Genomic DNA, 18,414 nt, shown 5'->3' with positions numbered 1-18,414 from the left:
CCCCCCCCCCCCCCCCCCCCCCCCCCCCCCCCCCCGGTATACACAAAGCCAGACTCCTGTTCACCTGCACAGCCTTCCTGTTATGAGCTCAGCAGAGATGCCTCACCTCATGGGCTCGTTCCAGTGGTTAAGAGCAAAGACCCGTTTTATAAGTGAGAAAACATCACTGTGAGTGATGGATGGGGTGCGGATTTGAAGCCGGAAATGCCTTTGCGACGGTCCGGGCAGAAATAAGGAAAGTACTCGGAGAAAGTGGTATGGGGGTTCCAACAACCGAGGTCAGGAGCAGCTGCTGAGAAGTTGGGGGGGGGTGGCAGGCAGTGGGGGAAGGCTCTTAGAGGCAGGATCTGGGGGAGGGGAGGGGTGGAAGGAGCCACACGGTTCCACCTTCTTGCCCAAGCTCTGGGAGGCTTCTCTTCAGAAAGGGAGTTTGGTCTGTGGCCACTTCCATGGGACACCTGGCTGTGCCAGCTGTGCAAACACTGCTTGTCCCCCAGAGGCCTCCCGTGGCCTCTGTTAACATCAGCCAGGGAGCCTTGGTGACTGTTCACTGGCGTGGAACTTTCACGGTTAGGAACCGGCCGCCCTTTGCAGTTCACTTGCACGCAAGATGAAGGATCTTGGAGGGGGTGGGGACAGGACGTCAACCAGACAGCTTTTCGCTTAATGTGGAAATTAAGAGCTTCTTGGCTCAACTGGATGCTGTCCGTCTGGGTGGCAAACAGAAGCAGGAAGCGTGTGTGGGTTTCGATCTTTTCCATATTTAATGAGCACTTACTATGTGCGGTGCAAGGTGTTCTTGGGGACCCAAAATGACAGTCCCTGCCCTGACTTCTGGGTAGTGGGCGGAATCTTAGGTTTGCAGTTTCAGAGGGGCCCGGGGGTAATTGGGCTCCCCATCACGGGCCCCCACAAAGTCCCCGTATCTGAACGTGTGATCCATCGCACAGTGGGGAGGGGCAAGCTCAGGGGCTGCGATCGGTCCAAAGGTGGAGCAGAAAAGTCGTTGAAAAGCGACTCCTGGCCTCACCCTGGGCTGAGACGGGAAGACCCAGGTTCGGGTCCAGCTCTGCCACTTTCACTGCTTATGATTCTGGACGAGCCGCTTCATCCCAAACCCAGGATCACCCTTCCCTTCCAGAAGGCTCGCACATGGCCATACTATGCACCCGTGCTCCATAGGCATCAGGGAGTCGCCGTGTCTACCTTGCATGTCCACAGGGGCAAAGAGGGCTGTGCCCACCAGAGCTCTGAGCCCCTAGCTTGTCATTTACCATTTCAGTAAGCGGAGGACAAAGTGGTGCCCCCAGCGGGGGGTCGCCTCTCCGGGAAGTCCAAGCTCCCAGCTCAGTCTGTCTGGTTCTTATTGTTCCCCTAAAGCTGATCCTCCCAGGGAGCTCTGGGGGGGGACAGTGCCCATCTGCATGTGTAGTGGCCTCCTACTCACTCCCCCTCCGCCCCTGCCTCGCGTGAAGTCACACCCCGGAGCTGAGATTGCATTTGCCGGGATGGGGAGAGAGGCAGGGAGAGAGCAATGAGGGACCGGGAGGGGTGGGGTCCTGGCCATTCCCGTGACACCCCAGCTCCCACCCACCCTCCGACCTCCCTCCAGGGCTGCCTTGCGGCAGATCTCTTCCTGCGAGAGCTCCACGGTCTACACCCCCGTGCTGGCCCGCAGTGGCTATGCTTCCTGTCTTTTTATTCCACCCAGTATAGTCTCCTGCTCGTTCCCTGATACCAAGTAGCCTTCCAAGGCATGCCTCCCTTCTCTTTACGTTTTGGCAGTTTTCAGACCCGCACCGCGGCTGAGAGCCCACTACGGTAACCGCCCCCGTGCCCTCCCCCTGGAAGGGGGGGCTCCCCACCTGTTAACCTTTGAAGACCGTTGCCCTCTCCCTCCTCCCGGTAAACACACGTGCACGCATGTATCGTTTGCTGAACCATCCGAAGGACAGCTCACCCCTAACCACCTGAGCACCTGTCAGCTGATACTAAGAGCCCCGTCCTGTTCATCGCGCCCGCGGGATGAGACACTCCTTCCCTCTCTAACATCAGTTCTCATTTAGACAGCTACCCAAAGATACGTTGTGTAGCTGGAAAATGTGCTTTTTAGCCGGACGTGCAGCGTTCTGTGGCCGATGAGCCGTGGTCCGTCCGCCTGGGTCTTCATTTGAAATCCCTTTGGGTTGAAGCCTCACCCGTGACTCTGTCATCGCCCCGCGTGTCAACTGCTCCTTCCCAGGGAAGCCGCACAGTGAGAGCACTCTCGTTATGTTTTGCCCGACTGCCGTCCAGAAACCATCGAAACTACCACCAGCAACGTACTAACAAAGTTTCTGGCATGTGGTGAGGGCTCGGATGCCAGACGCTTAGCTAAGCGCTTGATGGGGATTATCTCATTTAATCCTCGAAGCATCTTCTGGACCTGATCCTGATTTCATCATTCTGTGTTTGAAAACTTAAGAAACCGAGGGGGCGTTGACTTTGTGCCCAGAGTCGTATCGGCAGGATTAAACCCGCCCGTCTGACCCCAGGACTCTTGACCCTGCTGCAGGCAGGGTAGGAGAAGCCTGAGGCACACAGGCTGTGTGGGAAGGTAGCAGCTGTGTAGCACGGGGGACCGCGGGTCCCACAGCCGGAACAGGGGAGTCCTGGGGACGTGGGGGTATGGTGAACAGCACAGGGGGCGCTCTACCCAGCAACAGAGCCGCCCCGCTTTGCGGCTGGGGGTGACAAGACCAGTTAACCTCCTCCACCACAGAGCGTGTTCAGCTCTGAGTGGCTATTTTTAGGGTCTGGTACTATGTGCAGTGACAGAAATAATCCATTTCGGTCTTGGAATGGGTCCATTTTTCCTCTAGGGAAGGGCAAGCTTCCTGCCTCCTGGTCAGCCTCCCGGAAGCTCATCCCCATGGCCCCAGAATGCCAGCTCGGGCACCCTGAAGCTTGGCCCCGGGGTGAGGCTGGGGCCCTGACAGGCCTGCCTTCCCTCTCCCCTAGAATGCCAGGGCAGTGCTCTGAGGTCCCGGGGGCGGGAAGCCGCAAACAAATGTGGTTTCCAGATGCTTCTGCTCCCCTGGCAAAGCTCGCCCTTTTGGAAGTATGGTGACCACCGGACTGAAACTGACCACCGTCAGTGGGTTCTGTCCCGGGGCCGAGAGCCAGGAGCGGGGGCCCTGAGGCTGGGAGCAGGGCGGGCAGACCCAGACTGGCCAACGGTTGGATTGGCCTGAAATCCTGTGTTCTCACCCCCACCCCCACGCCCCCGTTTGCAGCCTCAGGCCTGGGCTTCTCTCCCCGGGACTCCTCCAAACCTGCCGAGAAAGACTCCCCAGAGCAGAGCCTTGGCCGCACCAGCACCCCTTAGCCATGCACACGCCCAGCGGTTCACCGACGACGCGCCTTCCCCGCTGTATCTGCAGCAGCTCCCTGGCAACCTCCCCTGGGCAGGGTGGAGCCGGGGTTTGGGGTTTGTCACTGTCTGAGAGCCTGAAGCCTGAGTCCTCTGCCCTCCTCCCACCTGCTCTCGGGAGACCCCCCCCTACCTTGCCCCGCTGGAATGCGGAACTCAGGTCCACGGGGCAGGGGAGCTCCCACCTGCGCGGTGAAGGCCTCACGGGGTCCACTGAGACCACATGAAGGCGACACCTGGGTGTGAGATTCATGGTGTCCCAATTGGAGCCCCTGCTGGCCCAATGCCTCCACTTTACAGTCCTGGAGCTAAGCCTTGCGGGGGGCGGGGGGGCTTCCCTGATGCTCCAGGGTGGGCTGGTGGCCAAGGTGGGTCTGGAAGGCATTCCACGGTGCCAGAATGAGATTGCCCTGCCATTTACTACCCAGTGATCTTGGGGACCGTCAGCTTCCCTCTCTGGGCCTCAGTTTCCGACCCTGTGAAATGGGAGCAGGGCTGACTTTTCAGCCTATTGTGTGTCCATAAGTAGATGAACAGCGTTCAGATAGCATCCCTGATTCGCCGATGTCTGGGCCCCTCTTCGGAGCCCCCTCCCTTATTGGGGACCTGGTCCTTCTTCCTGGTCAGTGCCCAGAGCAGAGCATGAGGTCTGCTTCCTAGTCGGACCTGGGTTTGAATCCTGGCTCTTACGCGTCCGGTGTGTCCACAAGCAGATGGGCATCAGTCCCCACTGGTGGATTGTAAATTCAGAGAAGTTGGCCGGCTCTGGGAATGGCCTCGGTGGGAGTGGCATCGGCTGCCCCGGGGCCATTTGCCCGATCCTGGGAAGGTGGATACAAGCAAGGGATGATGTCGGGGGCCACCCCCCACCTCGGGTCTGGCAGGGTGATGGAGCACTGACCAAGCTGGGCGGAAGTTGGGGGATGGGGGGCGGGGAACAGGGGAGGTCGGGGGGTAGGAACCGTGCGGCCCGGACAGAGTAGAGCTGCTACCGTCCCTCATCCACTCATCTCACACCTCCGCGGGCCGGGCGCTGAGCCTGGCGGAGAATGAAGCCAACCGGGGCCAGCGCCCCGGTGAGGGTGACGCCCCGGGGACTCGCACCCCCTGCCCGGGACGGTAACCACTCACCGTGTGCAGCCATCAGAATTGAAACGCACCAAAATTAAATAAAACTCGCAGTCTGTTTTCTTCGCTTGCACCAGCCGTATCTCTTCTGGTGGGAATGGCGACCGTCTGGGGGCAGTGCAGGTGTAGCCCCCCTCCGTCCTTGCACAGAGCTCCCCCGGACAGCGCTCACTGAGGAGAGGACTTTGGCTTTTCTTCGAAGGATGTGGGAAGCCGCTGGGTGCTTTCAGGTTGTGAGCAGCTTGGAATGGGCAGGCAGAGGGTGGATATGCCAAAGCTGACACGGCCTCGTGTTAGCATGCGGCAACATGAGTGAGCCTTCCGGAATTTTCCGAAGAAGGCTTCAGGGGTTCTGCCCTAATGGAAAGGGACACTTAAGATTTTCGTCGCCAAATATATTACAATGGTGCCTGAGATGGCTGGCCACTGTCGGGGCCCCGCGACTCACGGGGTGGACCGTCGGGACACCCCAGCCCCGGGGGGGCTCTCAGTGCTGCCCCTTAGAATTTCAGAACTGAGCTCCTGGTTCTGGGGAGCATGTTTCCTCTGGAGGTCTGTCCTGGGGCTCTCTCTCTTCTGACCCCCCACGTAACAGACTAAAAGTATCTCCCGACTCGTGATTTCAGCTCAGGTCATGATCTCAGAGCTCGTGAGTTCGAGCCCCGCGTCGGGCTCTCTGCTGTCAGCCCAGAGCTTGCTTCGGATCCTCTGTCTCCCTCTCTCTCTCCCTGCCCCTGCCCCTCCCCCAAGATAAAACCATTTAAAAAGCCTTTCCCCCTGCTCTTCCTCCCAGACTTTCCCCTTTTGTGGGAAGCCGCCTCCCTCTCCAGCCAGCCTGGCCGGATCCTCCTTTCTCAGCAGCAGGACCAATGAGCTCACTAGCCTGTGGTTACCATGGCAACCGGAGCTGGGCAGGTGGGAGTCCAGGTGGGGCCTCACTCGGTTTCCCCTCCTTGGAAGCCGTCTTGCCTGAGGCCAGCCCAGCCTTCCTAGGGCAGCACGGTCCTCCTCACTGTCGTCCAGACAGCCTCCCTGATTCCCCAGTGGCTGAGCCCCTCTTCCGGTCTCCCGCCCTGACTGAGGACCTGGCCCTTCTTCCGGGTCAGTGCCCAGAACACAGAGCGTGAGGTTTGTTTCCTAGTTGGACCTGGGTTTGAATCCTGGCTCTCACTCGCTAAGGGATCTCGGGCGGTCGCCAGCCCCCTCGGCGCTCTGGTGCGCCACGCCTACGGTGGGAATGACAGTCCTGGTACAGGGTGTGTCTGAGCAGACGCCTGTGATGCACAAGAGAGCCCCGTGTGCAGCCCGCGGTGCACTCTGTAGCTGTGCGTTGGAGACACGTGCACCTGCGTGTACCCGCGTCCTGTGGGCCAGGCTCCAGTCCTGAGTCTCAGAGTGCTCTTCTGCGGGACCGGCTAGGACAGGTGAACATTTGGATTCCGGGGGTTTGTGAGCTGGTCAGGGAGCCTCGGTGATTACCCCCAGGATCCCTGGGCTGTCTGGAGGGAGTCGGGTGGCATCCTTAGGAACCCTCCTGGAGCTCTGTGTTCTTCCAAGACGCAAGCCTGATAGAAGCAGGGAGAGAAATCCTGGGGGGCCCCCCCCACCCCCCGCCCTGGCGCTGGCCTCCCCTCTACCTCCGGCCCCCTAGGAAGGTCCCAGGAACCCAGTATGAAAACCACAGGGCCCATTCCACCAGTATGAGGGTGGTGATGGCAGCCCGACTCTGGAGCGAGAACTGGAAATAACAAAGTCACTACTGACTGCTGGATACCATCGTTGGTATGACTATCATGGAGGACACGGAGGCCCAGCCCCATAGGGCCACTTGTCACCGAGGTTCCTGCCCTGCTGAGCTGCCTGGCGCGTGTCTGCTCGGTGCTCCCGGCCCGGGACCCCGGATCCCATCCTCCTTTGACAGACGAGGGCACCGAGGCCCAGAGGGCGGGGCTGGCCGGGGTCACACAGCCACCCCTGTCCCTGCAGCCCTGCCCCGCCCCCCCCCCCCCCCCCACAGGACCTGGGACCCAGGAGTCACAGGCCTGCCTTCCGTGTCCTCCCCTCCCTCCCCCAGAGCTGCCCTCCTCGGAGCACCTGAGCGTGGCAGGCGCCACCTGGCTGGCCCTGAACGTGGTGTCGGGCGGGGGTGGCTTCTCAGGCTCACAGCCCATCGGCGTGACCAAGATTGCCAAGTCAGTCATCGCCCCGCTGGCCGACCAGAACATCTCCGTGTTCATGTTGTCTACCTACCAGACAGACTTCATCCTGGTGAGCCGGGGCCCCGCCCGCCGGGGCCGTGGGTGGGGTGGTCCACAGTGGTCCCCGGCCCCGTCCTGTGATCCGCTCACGGAGACGTCAGGGGTGCCTGGGGGTCATCGGTCAGGGGTCATCACCACCCAGGTGGGGCTTCAGGGCCCTGCCCGGCCCCACACACCGCCTGCCTTTCGTAAGCCATGCTTGCTATGACCCGGGGGCCAGGAAGTAAGGGGCACAGACCTGCACCTCCCAGCCCTGCGTGCGGTGTCCTCTGCCCTGCATCCTCCCAGCTGCCCCTGAGGAGGCGCACACACCCGGTTCCGGGCTCCCATCCGCTCCCCCCCCCCCCCCCCGAGGGTTGCAGGAGGGTCACGGGCCGCGGGCCGCTCACATCCTTGACTCCCCGCCCCCAGGTGCGTGAACGGGACCTGCCCTTCGTCACGCACACCTTGTCATCAGAGTTCACCATCCTGCGGGTCGTCAATGGCGAGACGGTAGCAGCTGAGAACCTCGGCATCACCAATGGCTTCGTGAAACCCAAGATGGGTGAGTTGGGGCGGGGGGGTGCCCTACAGGGGAGACCCCTAGAAGTTACCAGGTCCCACCCCAGAGCGGAGCGTACATTAAGCACCAGCGTAACACAGCATAACAATCCTGGTCAGACATTGCTGTCAAGGGTTAGCAAGGAGGGGAGACACGGACACAGCCGGCGATGGCCAGAGGCCACTCCTCACCCACCCAGGGTATCAGGGCAGACCTCCCAGAGGCAGTGACTCTCGAACTGAAGCTTGGGGCACAAGTAGGAGCTCAGCCAAGTGGTGGAGGTCGGAAAGGGCATTCCAGGCAGACAGCAGGGCATGTGCAAAGGCCCGGGGGTCGGGAGGTGAGCCTAGGGAGTCAGGAGAGCTGTGGGTGATATTAGAGGCTACAGAAGGGACAAGGGCCAGGTCTCCTCCACCTTCCCGGGCCCTCCTGCCCGATGCTGCTCTTCCCTGAGCACCTGATGTCTTTGTTCTCCCAGTCCAGAGGCCTGTCATCCACCCTCTGTCCAGCCCAAGCAACAGGTTCTGTGTCACCAGCCTGGACCCTGACACGCTGCCTGCGGTCGCCACACTCCTCATGGACGTCATGTTCTACTCCAACGGGTACGGCCCCCTTGGGCATGAGAGGCTACAGGGGTATCAGGGGGATGAACGTGACCCTGCCCGGGAGCCCCAGTCCGAGGAGGGAGACACAGACCTGCCCTGAAAGCTGGTCTGGTGGTGGAGGGGGTGCATCACGGCTCTACCCAAAAGGCCCGCTCCAAGAGGGGACACATTCTTCCTGGAGAACCCCAAAACTGGGGGAAGCCCCGAGTGCACATGTACATGTAATGAACACCCCACTGTCGTCCCCTGAGGTCCAAGGGCAAGAGCCCAGTCAGTCGAGGAGCCAGGACCTTGGGATTTTTCGTTCAGCAGACAATAGGCTTTGCATTTTTCCTCAGAGCGGATTTTAAGTTTAGGCCAACGCTGAGTGGGGTGGGACCAGGGGCCAGTGAGCTGGCAGTGACCACAGCCTGTGCCCTGAGACTGGGATCGGTGCAGGGACAGAGGACGCTGCTGAGGAAGGGACACGTGTAGTCTGCACTCGGGGCCTTCCGGGTCTCCGGTGCTGCGAAGTGTGGTGCACGCCTTGGTGAACGCCCTGGGCTCATCTGTATCTCACCAATGACGAGACTGCGGGGGGCGGGGGGCACAGGTTCAGGGTCACCCAGCAGGGCGGGGTCAGGGCCAAGTCCTGGGGCTTTCCCAGGCTTCCGAGCACTGTGTGCCGAGGCCCGTGGGCAGGCAGGTGGGCCGGGTGGGGGTCCGGGTGCAGCGGGGGCCCACTGCCCCCCCCCTCACCAGCGCCCCCTCCCCGGCCCCCCAGAGTGAAGGACCCCATGGCCGCCGGTGAGGACTGCGGCCACATCCGCTTCTTCTCCTTCTCCCTCATTGAGGGCTACATCTCCCTGGTGATGGACGTGCAGACCCAGCAGAGGTGAGTTGGGCAGGGTGGGCTGGCTCCATGGTGGGCACGTCACCTACTTCGTACCTAGTGGGTGCTCAGCACAGCCCTGCCTCGTGGGTGAGCCGCGCCCATCTTTCAGATGACAGCAGCTCACAGAGACGAAGGCCTGGGGCCGTCCGGGCGCTTCCCGTCTCTGGGGCCGGGGGTGGGGATGGCATCCCTCGTGCAAATTGGCTAAGGGGGGCATTTGTTCCAAAGCCTGCTCCCAGCCTTGCCCTCCCCTTCTGCCCCGATGAGGAGGGCACAGAGAGGGGGTCCTTGACACCTGGAGCTCCCGAGCCCCCTCGCTGTGGCCCCGCATCAGTGCCCTGAGGGCCGGCCAAGGGACCACGACCAACATCAGCCTCTTGGTTTTTCTCTCTTTGTTAAGGTTCCCTAGTAATTTGTTGTTCACGAGTGCGTCCGGAGAGCTCTGGAAGATGGTGCGGATCGGAGGACAGCCCCTGGGATTTGGTGAGTCCCGTGGGGCCCCACACCGGTGGGGGGGGGGGGGGGGGGGGGGAGCTAGCATCGCCGACCTCCGTCTGGGGTCCCTCACTCGGCGGTGCGGATGGGGAGGCTGAGGCTTGCCGAGCCGAGGTCCCCACCGCCACGGGCCCTTGACCGGCGAGCGACAGGAGGCACGGGCATGCAGAGGACGGGAGGAGCTCCTTCAACCCAAGCGCCCTTGTTTTTAAGTCACTCGTTAGCCCCATCTGCTCACAGGCAGTGGCTGCTGCTGTTTTGATGAGTTTCCCTCGTGTAGATCAATACAGTTGCCGAACAGTCTCCCAGTAAGGCTCCGGACAGCCCCGCACTCACCCCTGAATATCTCATCCTTCCTGTTCTCTCCTCCGTAACCACGACAAACCGATCCCATGGGAAGAAATCCCCAGTGATTCCCCACGACTCCGTCCAGACTCGGTTTCCACAACTGCCCAAACAGTGTCTTTGGGCAGATAGTGTTTTCCTTGAGCATTTTACAAGGGGCCACAGGGCTCAGGGCCCTCGGTAGGTAGCAGGGCCACGTGGCACCGATCCGCCCGGTACTGGGTGGGGGCTGCTGGCCCCGTCACCAGGGATGCAGCCATCAGAAAGGATTTCTTCAGGCTGGACTCGCCAGATGCCAGAGCTCGAACCCGGGAGAGGCTGTCAGTAAGTTACAGGGCAGTCGTTTCTGGGAGCATCCTCGGCCAGCCCTGAGCACTGATTTCCCACAGATGGAGTGAAGAATGTTCCAGATAAAGCTCCGACTGCTCCAGGGGCCATCGTGTCAGTCCTGGGCGCTCAGTTCCCGGGACAGGAGATGGAGGTGGCAGGGCATTTTGACCTGAGGGCGAAGGGTCAGCAAGGGAGCCATGTCCTGCCTCCTGCCTCCTGCCTCACCCGCCTCTGGATGAGCCTGCAGGTGGACAGTAACTAGCAGGTCCCCCCACCCCCACCTCCCACCCCAGCTCTGCTCACATCAAGGCCAAAGCCAGAGCCATGCTGGGGGCAGGACAGTAGGCTCTTCTCTGGAGTGCTGGGAAATGTACACTGATGGCTCCTGGTCCGACCCTGGGACCCACAGCCTGCCTCTCAGGACCTCCTCCTCCACAGACCCCAGCCCTTCTCCCGCCTACTTGTGCAGGGTCATGGGGATGTGGAGATGAGCCCTGGGCTGGAAGAAAGCAGCGAGACCGCAGGCAGGCTGCTTAACCTCTGAGCCTCAGTTTCCTACTATGTAAGATAAGGATGACAGCACGCGTGTCTGTTACCCCAGGTGCTCAGCAGGCTGCATGTGCTGTCACCATCACATGGAGGGACCCGATGATTGGAGAAGGGTCAGGAAGGGAGGGCTTCCCAGTGAAGGTTACTGGTGGATATTCACCCGGCTACGGGGAGGAGAGGGCAGTAGCAGAGGTATGACGTGACACCCAGGTGGCTCCCGGCGGCCGTGCCCAGGGTGCAGAGTCCAAAGGTAGAGAGGGTGAGCTGGTCAGGTCACCACAGGCAGCGCGGCCAAGGCCAGACCGAAGGGCCTGGCACTATTTCTTCCTGAAGGTGGAGGCGTCCGGCAGAGCTCGGGCGGGCAAAGCGGGGGCCGCCGGGGGGTCACCAGGAGACTCAGGCCAGAAGCAGGAGGACACGCGTGTCGGCTCGCCTTTCAGCCCCCAGCTCTGGTTCCGAGTTGATCGAAATAGACCGCGTAGAATACAAAAACAGAAAGTCCAAATAAAGAAGAGATCCAGAGGGGATGGGTGGGTGAAACCCAAAACATCTCTCCATCGGCCAACGTCTGCGCGTCGCCGTGAGGCTGTTTTTGTCTGCGCGGCCCCGCGGGCGGGCAGCCAGGGGAAAGGGTGTGTGTAAGAATCGGCCGCGGAAGCTGGGTCTGCCTGCCTTCCCGGGACGCCGCGGGATTCGAAGCCATGCTTCCAGCTATAAATAGCCCCGTAAGAAAAATAGCTTCCCGAGAATCCAAAGGATTCTAGACCGGCAGATCCCATATGTTTTCAAGCGTGGTTTGGAGTAAACACGTTTTCTAGTCCTAACCCCGCGCGCGCACACGCACACAGCCCAGATTGCGTTTGCACAAAACCGTACTCGCTCCAGCTCTGCGCTGCGCCATTTGGTCTTTTCCTCTGCCGTCGCATCATTTTGTAAAATGCTGGCCACCGGCCTTCTAGGTGGGTGTCACGGATGGGTCCCAGTCCACAGTTGGAAAGGCGTCGTTCTAGACTCTAATCTCCCGCCTCCGTCTCTATCGGGATCGTTGCGTCTGGAGCTAAAGGGTCTTGGATACAACCAGTCTCCACCGCTTGGTGGCAGAGGGTCACCAGATGTGCAGGCCCCAGGCCTGTATGGCCACCGAAAGGGTCTTCGGGTCCAGCCAGGAGCCCCCCGGCGGGCCAAGCAAAAAGCAGGAGTTTGAGAAGCCTAGCGGGTCACCACACGGGTCCAGGGCTGGGCTGACAAGATCAGGAGCCGGGGCCAGGGAGTGAGGGGGCAGAGGGGAGGCTGGATGGGGTGATAATGGGGTGTTGCAGTGGTGCAGCCGGGGCTGTTTTCCAGGCTTCAGCCTCAGAGTCACGGGGGGACCTGGTGACCCGATCTGGCCTCTCCCACCCAGTCGGGGACAGTGTTGGGAAAAATGTACCATTGTCAAAATCCGAACAGTGCCTTTGGGAGAAGCCACCTGAAAACTTTGAGTGGGTTGTGTTGGTGACTCAGAGTGGTCCTCGCACCCTGGAGGTCTTCCTGTAGGAGGAAGCCTTGAATGGTGCCTTCAAAACAGACAGGATGCTGGAGGCGAGGGACTTTGCAGAAGTCCTGTTCGGGCCCCAAACAAATGCCTGGCACCGCCCTTAGGACAGGCAGAGGTCACTCATTACCTGGTGGGGACTCCAACGGGGAAGCTTACGCTCAGAGAGAGGAAGTGACTGGACCACTCTGGCTAGAAGAGAGTCAGACGGCGACAGGAGAGAGGGCATGAACCCATGTCCTCCCGTCGGCCACAGCTCCATCTCGGAGAACTCGAGAGGTGGCGGGGAAGGAGGCCTGGAAACAGGACCGAAGCCGGACAGAGCTGGGCCGTGAGGAGCCCCACAGAGGGGAGCTCGTTGCTGGCCAGGGACATCCGAGAAGGCTCCCGGACGGAGGGGCCTTGCGCTAAGGTTTCAGGGCGCGAGGGGCAGGAGCGCTTAGACACTGCGGGTGCGTGGCAGGCGCTGTCAGCAGAGCAGGGCGGAAGGCTGGCTGAGGAGGCTGAGCGTCGTCCCCACCTCTGTCCCCAGATGAGTGTGGCATCGTGGCCCAGATCTCCGAGCCCCTGGCTGCCGCAGACATCCCCGCCTACTACATCAGTACTTTCAAGTTCGACCACGCGCTGGTGAGTGTCGAGGGCGAGGGGGCGAGGGATGCCAGTCCAGGGCTCGTGGCTACTTGCCCCCCCTTCCTGCCCCCTGCAGGTACCAGAAGAAAACATCAACGCCGTCATCGGCGCCCTGAAAGTCAGCCAAGCAGAGAAGCATTAGGAGGGCCTCTTCCACTCCTCCCTGTCTGCCCCCCCAGGCCTGGGCCAGGCCCCTCCCCCGAAGATTCTTCTCACAGTATTTCTCACGGACTGGAAAATCGGCCCCGGGGGCCCCCAAGACAGGGCCTCAGGGAGACACCCCCTGATTGCTCACCCTGCCGGGCCTGGGGCCCAAGCCAAGGCCTCCCCATGCCCTCCTGCCTTCCTGGAGCCCCCAGACCCTCCAGAGAACCCCCCCTCCCCCCAGCCGCTCCTCCTCCCCACCACCCCTACTCCAGAAAATGATGTCTGAGGCCCAGGGAGTTTGCGAGCCGACCGGCCTTCCCCTCTGGCCTGGCCCACGGTGGGGGGGGGGGGGGGGGGGGGCCGCGGGTGTTTGGCGCCCCCCCCGCCCCCCCCCGGGGGGGGGCCCGGGGGGGGGGGGGGGGGGGGGGGCAGATGCCGAAGGAAGCAGGCCCCTCCTACGAGACAATGGGGTTCTGACTCTCGTGTCATCCTGGGGAGCCGGCCGAGCGGAGCCGAGTTCATGGAGACCGGGGAGACCCCCGTGAGGACCTGAGGCTGGATGTTGTGGCCGCTGGTCTCCCGTTCCGTCAGCTCCGGGCTGGTTCCCGCAGAGTGGAGGCCAGTGGGCGGCCCTCGGGTCACGCGCTGGGGAGGCTCCGACAAGCAGGGGTGGGGTCCTGATCTGGGGAGGACCCAGGCCACCCAGAATTTCACCTGCCATCCACAGGGCCCGCGTCCCGACTCCCAGCAAGACTGCCAAGGGGGCCCTGTCCACACCCTCCCCGCCATAAGCACTCACTCCTGGGGGCGGTTCCCAGGAGACCCACCAGCCTGGGGCACGAGCTCCTGTCCCCGCTGCTTTCCCTGGACCCTCCTTGGGCAGGCGGAGCCTTGGTTTCCCCGAAGCGGGGGGCATCCCCAGCATTTTGGACCTGGGGTTTCTTGGGTCACCCCCACTCCCCAGCAGTTGACTAGACCAGCACAGGGCTCCCCGTTATCCTGCCCCCTCCCCTGCCCCACTTTTGGGGGGATGTGGAAGGCCTCTGCCCCCAACTCACCTGCCTGCCCGCCCCTCAGCTGGGGCCTGTGGCATTCATGAGTACTTGACCTGGGGGGGCAGCTTATCTGAGCCTTAATAGAGAAAACCATACAGTACGTTTTAGTTTCTTATTTAATGTATTCGCGCCCAGGCTGTGGTCGGCGGCAGTTTCAGGGGACAGGGGACGACGCCTGCTGAGTTCTCTTGGGGGACCCAGAGGCTCAGGGTCCTTTGGCCGACGCCCTGTGGCTCCAGGGACAAGCGTGGGAGTCTGTAGGCGTCACAGAGGTATTAGCCCTTTCTCTGGAGCAGGAAGCCGGCAGCAGAGGTGTGTGGCGAGATAGGGGTTCCCGCGGGGTGCCCAGAGGCCACGGGGCAGGGGACAGGCAGGTGGCAGGCCGACCAGGGCAAATGGGGGTGAGCCCCAAGGCGGCCCCTCCCTCCCTGGTCCTCCTTCTCAGGCGACAGCTGCCTTGCGCTGTCCCTGAGAGGCTCAGAGGAGAAAGGAGGTTCTCTCTGGTGAAGGGCTTGTGTGAGCCCCACTGCCCTGTTCTCCCAGCATCGGGGGACCCTCTGAGCCCGGGACGCCCACCAGATCCTTAAAGATGCTCGGGGCCCAAGCACTGATGAGGAACCCACTTTTTTTTTTTTTTTTTTAAGTTCATTCATGTTGCACAAAACTCTTAAAACAACCAAAACGTGTCCATCTGTTTGCTGGCTCCAAAACGGGGTGGGGGGTGGCCGAGCGGGCAGGAAAGCACCTGAGACCCCGAGTCCCCTTTCTCTCCTTGGAAGGCCTTGATTCTCCGTGGCGCGCCTCTCCAGACTCCTTCCCCGTCGGGTCCCCTGATGATGTCACTCCTCCACGCTCCCCCCCACCCCCACCCCGCCGAGCAAATGTGTCGGCCCCGTGACCCCGGAAACGTGTGCTCCCCAGGCCCACCCCCCCCCAGAACGTATCTATTGTACACACTTATAAATACCTGTGTTTTATGTTGATATAGATATATACTGTAAATAGCATATATACTTGAGCAATATATATGTTAATATATACTGTGTGAGCACACACGCGTGTGTGCACAGTACGTGGATCACAGACCCCGCTGTGTGTGCACGTGTGTGGGCGTGGGGGCCTCCTGCCGCCGCGTCTGCCGTGCACGCGGGCACGTTTTGAGCCACCATATATTTTTAATTCAAGTATATAGGCAATACATTATTCGAGAAGCCCTGACTTGAGAGGGAAAAAAAAACCAGCAGCCCAGGAGCGGAGTCCCAAGACTCCCTCCCCCAGTCTCCCTTGGAAGCTGGATTCAGCCCCTGCCTGCACCCCCGTTTCCATGGTCAAGGCCCCCCGGGCACCCTTGTTTTATCTGGGGGACGGTGGTATGGAGGGAGGAGTGTTGGAATTTCTTGCTCTTGAGCAGAAAGGCCCTGTGACCGTTGCTCTTTGCCCAAAGACCTGGGCAGGTAGGTGGTCCCGCCCTGCTTTCCAGCCTGGGCCCCCCCCCCCCCCCCCCCCCCCCCCTCCCCTCCCCCCTGGCTGACTGTTTACCTGGTCCTCTTCACTGGCAAGCTGAGAAACTTCGGCTTCTTTTCTCAGGCCTCTTCCTGGACACTGGCCCCGTCTAGTCAACAAAAGGACCGAGGCCCTTGACCTTGTGTCCAGGGGGGGCTGGGGTGAGGGCTGGGCTCTCCAGCCGCTTGGGTGTGTGGGCGGCCGTCTGGGCCTGGGCCCCGAGCTGCCGTCTGGATCTTCCCGTTCCCTGGGCTCCCCTCTTGCTGTGCCCGTGACGAGCATAGTCAGGGATTTGGTCTCCATGGCAGTTTGGGAGGGAAGAGTACCCCACGTTTGCTGGGTGCGGGGGGGCTCTCCAGACCCACCAGAGTGGCCTGAGGGATGTGCCGTCGGGGCGGAGGGTATCTTGGCTCTGGCCGGTGGGTCACATGGCAGGGGCAGGAAAACGGGGCTCCTGAGTGAGGCTGCCGAAAGGTAGGGGTGAGTGGTGGCCCCAACCTGCCTCCTGGGCTCCGGGTGTGTATGTCTTTGCCTCTTTGCCACTCCGTGGTAAGAAAAGCTTGCACCAGCTTAAGGCTACCCTCACCCCTCACCTGCCTCATCCCTGCACACTAAAGAGAGGAGGCGGGGAGACAGGAAGGCACGACCACCCCCTTCTCCCTCACTCCCGCTTACAAAAGTCTCTGTGGCTCAACCCTCAGCATGGGCTCCTCTGGTTTCCAAGAAACGCCTTCCTCCCTCTGCACCCCTTCCTCCGTGGCGGGCTCCAGAGCCCAGGGCACACATCCAAGCTGGAGAGGTGTGCAGACTTCCCCTCCCCAGGATTTGGGGGATCCAGAGCGTCCCGAGCACCAGCATCCTCCCCCTGCCACCCACCCCAGGCCACAGGCCCCTGGTGGGCAAGAAAGGAGCCAGGTGACCCAGAGCTGCCCGCCATGGCCTCCCCCATCAGACAGCGTGGCCCTGGTGACCAGCGTGGTGTCCAGAAGAAGATGCGTGGTCTGGCGAAGCTTGTCCCCTGTGAGGTGACAGAGGACGGCAGAGGTGGTTCTGGGGTGATGGGTAGGGTGAGGCCCCTATCCCAAGCCAAGGGCACCATTTGCCTGATAGTCAAAGATGAGGCTGTTAGAGGAGTCTTGTGGCCACCCTAGGCTGCCTTTCTGGGCCTCTGGACTGGACTTGGGGACAACTTGGGTTCCCAGCCAGGGTTAAGAGGGACCTTGAGGACCTCTCAAATGGTAGCCAAGCACTCCTGTGCTCTGTGACCTAGAAATGTTTGGTACCACTTCCTGAGTGAACACTGAGTAGGGGGTAGGAAGAAACCCCCCAATATGTCCATGCCCCCCTGTGAGCCAGGAGCAGCCCGTCACGGCTGTCACAGACGCTGGGAAATGGACCTGTTGTGTGGCTGGCTTGGTGAGCAGAGCTTGAGGGGCAAGGATAGCGGAGCCTCCCCCCTCAACCCCAAAGACCAGAGCTTTGGCTTCTCAGGTTTCCCAGACGCTGTGCTGAGGGAGGTGCTGGGCCTGGAGGGGGTGGTAGCCCTCCCTACAAAGAGGCCGCCAGAGGGGAGCCAACCAAGATGGCCGCTTGGTGGTCAACCCAGCAGAGGGCGGGCTTGGGGAGAGAGGCCCGGGTTGAGGGCAGTTGACTCCTGCGCTAGCTAGTCCCTTTTCCTGTATCTCAGAGCCCATCCCGGCTCTTTTTCATTTTCAAAGTAGAGGTAACAGAAAGGCAAGCTTAACTGTCTCTTACTCCTTGGACCCTGGGGAGAAAGCCACAGGGTGGGCCGTGGCCTTCAGCGTTGACATCCACGACCTCCTGTGAAGCCTGCTCTCTTGAGAAGGCGAAGGCAAGGCGGGAGCTGTTGGCTGAGGCAGCCTGCCATCCTTGGGGCCGATGGTGCCAGGAGTGGCCCGGGTCAGAGGGAGACAGAAGCCTGTGGCCTAGACCGCGGCATCCGTGGTGGGGAGGGCGTTTGAGGCTCTCGGAACAAGGTGGGGAACGGCTGGGAGTCGGGACAGTGTCGTGAGTTCGGCCGCGTGTGTGTGTACATAGACGTGGGAGTGTGCACGTGTCCTACACATCAGCGTGTGTGCAAAGCCCACATCCGAGCCAAGGGCCTGGCTCGTTCAGTATTTTGAGGCCTCAAGGGCAGTCTTACCCGGGGGCTGCCTGTAGAGTTGATAGGGTGTGGGGGACAGGGATGTCCCCAGCAGGGGCTCTGCTGTGCCCCACAGACGCCTGGCGGCCCACGCAGCCCATGAGGCCAGCCCCAAGGGGCTAGACCTGCCGGGCCAGCTCTTCAGGAGCGCCCAGCCCTGAAGACAGTATTCACGGGGAGACGGGTAGGGTGCCGGTGCCCCTTGCCTACCGGGGGCTCGTCTGCAAAGAGCGTCCAGTGAAGTCGGGGACCAGGGTGGGGAGTGCGGTTGGTGGTGGATGAAAAACGGGCCAAATTCATGTCCCAAGACCGAGGTCAAGCCCAGTGCGTTTTCCCGTCCTCTGCCTCAGTTTACCTATTCAGAAAATGGTCCAGGGAGAATGAGCAGGGTTGGCTCCAAAACTGGGCGGGGTGGAGGCGGGGAGAGGGCAGGGGGCTGACAACAAACAAAATCCCAAGTCCTTCTCTTGCTCTATGCCAAAATTATTTCCGTTATCCTGAGATGGGGGTGAGTGGATGTTGGGTGCATGATGGGGCTCCGAGGGGCCTCTGCCCTGCCCAGGGCCTCGCCTCGGGGGGTCCGGCCCTCACCTGGCAATGCCCCGGGTCACCAGCAGCAGCAGTGGCACTTAGATCTGTCCCGGGGCCTGGGCGAGGGGGGAGCACCGGGTGACCCTATGCCCCAGGGGCCCTCACGCTTACTCTTTTTTCTTGAAGAAACACAAAACCCTCGAGATTCATGTACTGTATGACGGAGAGAAAAAAAGTACCTAATGTTCCCCCCCAAAAAAGACAGTATATTTTGTACTTTGTAAAGTGTTAATTAAAATGGACAAAAAAACGG

General features: G+C 61.3%; 1 protein-coding gene across 1 annotated transcript in view; it reads left to right on the top strand.

The window, feature by feature from the left end:
* CASTOR2 (cytosolic arginine sensor for mTORC1 subunit 2) overlaps positions 1-18,414 on the top strand; it is a 31,401-nt gene extending 12,987 nt beyond the window's left edge. The window contains exons 3-9 of the mRNA XM_040456198.1: positions 6,615-6,808; positions 7,210-7,342; positions 7,818-7,941; positions 8,708-8,818; positions 9,219-9,301; positions 12,604-12,698; positions 12,778-18,414. Of these exons, the coding sequence (XP_040312132.1) occupies positions 6,615-6,808; positions 7,210-7,342; positions 7,818-7,941; positions 8,708-8,818; positions 9,219-9,301; positions 12,604-12,698; positions 12,778-12,843 (806 nt within the window). The 3' untranslated portion in view covers positions 12,844-18,414. The remainder of the gene's footprint in view (positions 1-6,614; positions 6,809-7,209; positions 7,343-7,817; positions 7,942-8,707; positions 8,819-9,218; positions 9,302-12,603; positions 12,699-12,777) is intronic.

The sequence above is a fragment of the Herpailurus yagouaroundi genome, unplaced genomic scaffold (genome assembly GCF_014898765.1).
Source record: "Herpailurus yagouaroundi ecotype Mexico unplaced genomic scaffold, PumYag 216, whole genome shotgun sequence".
NCBI lineage: Eukaryota > Metazoa > Chordata > Mammalia > Carnivora > Felidae > Herpailurus > Herpailurus yagouaroundi.
This window is presented reverse-complemented; position numbering and strand designations above follow the sequence as displayed.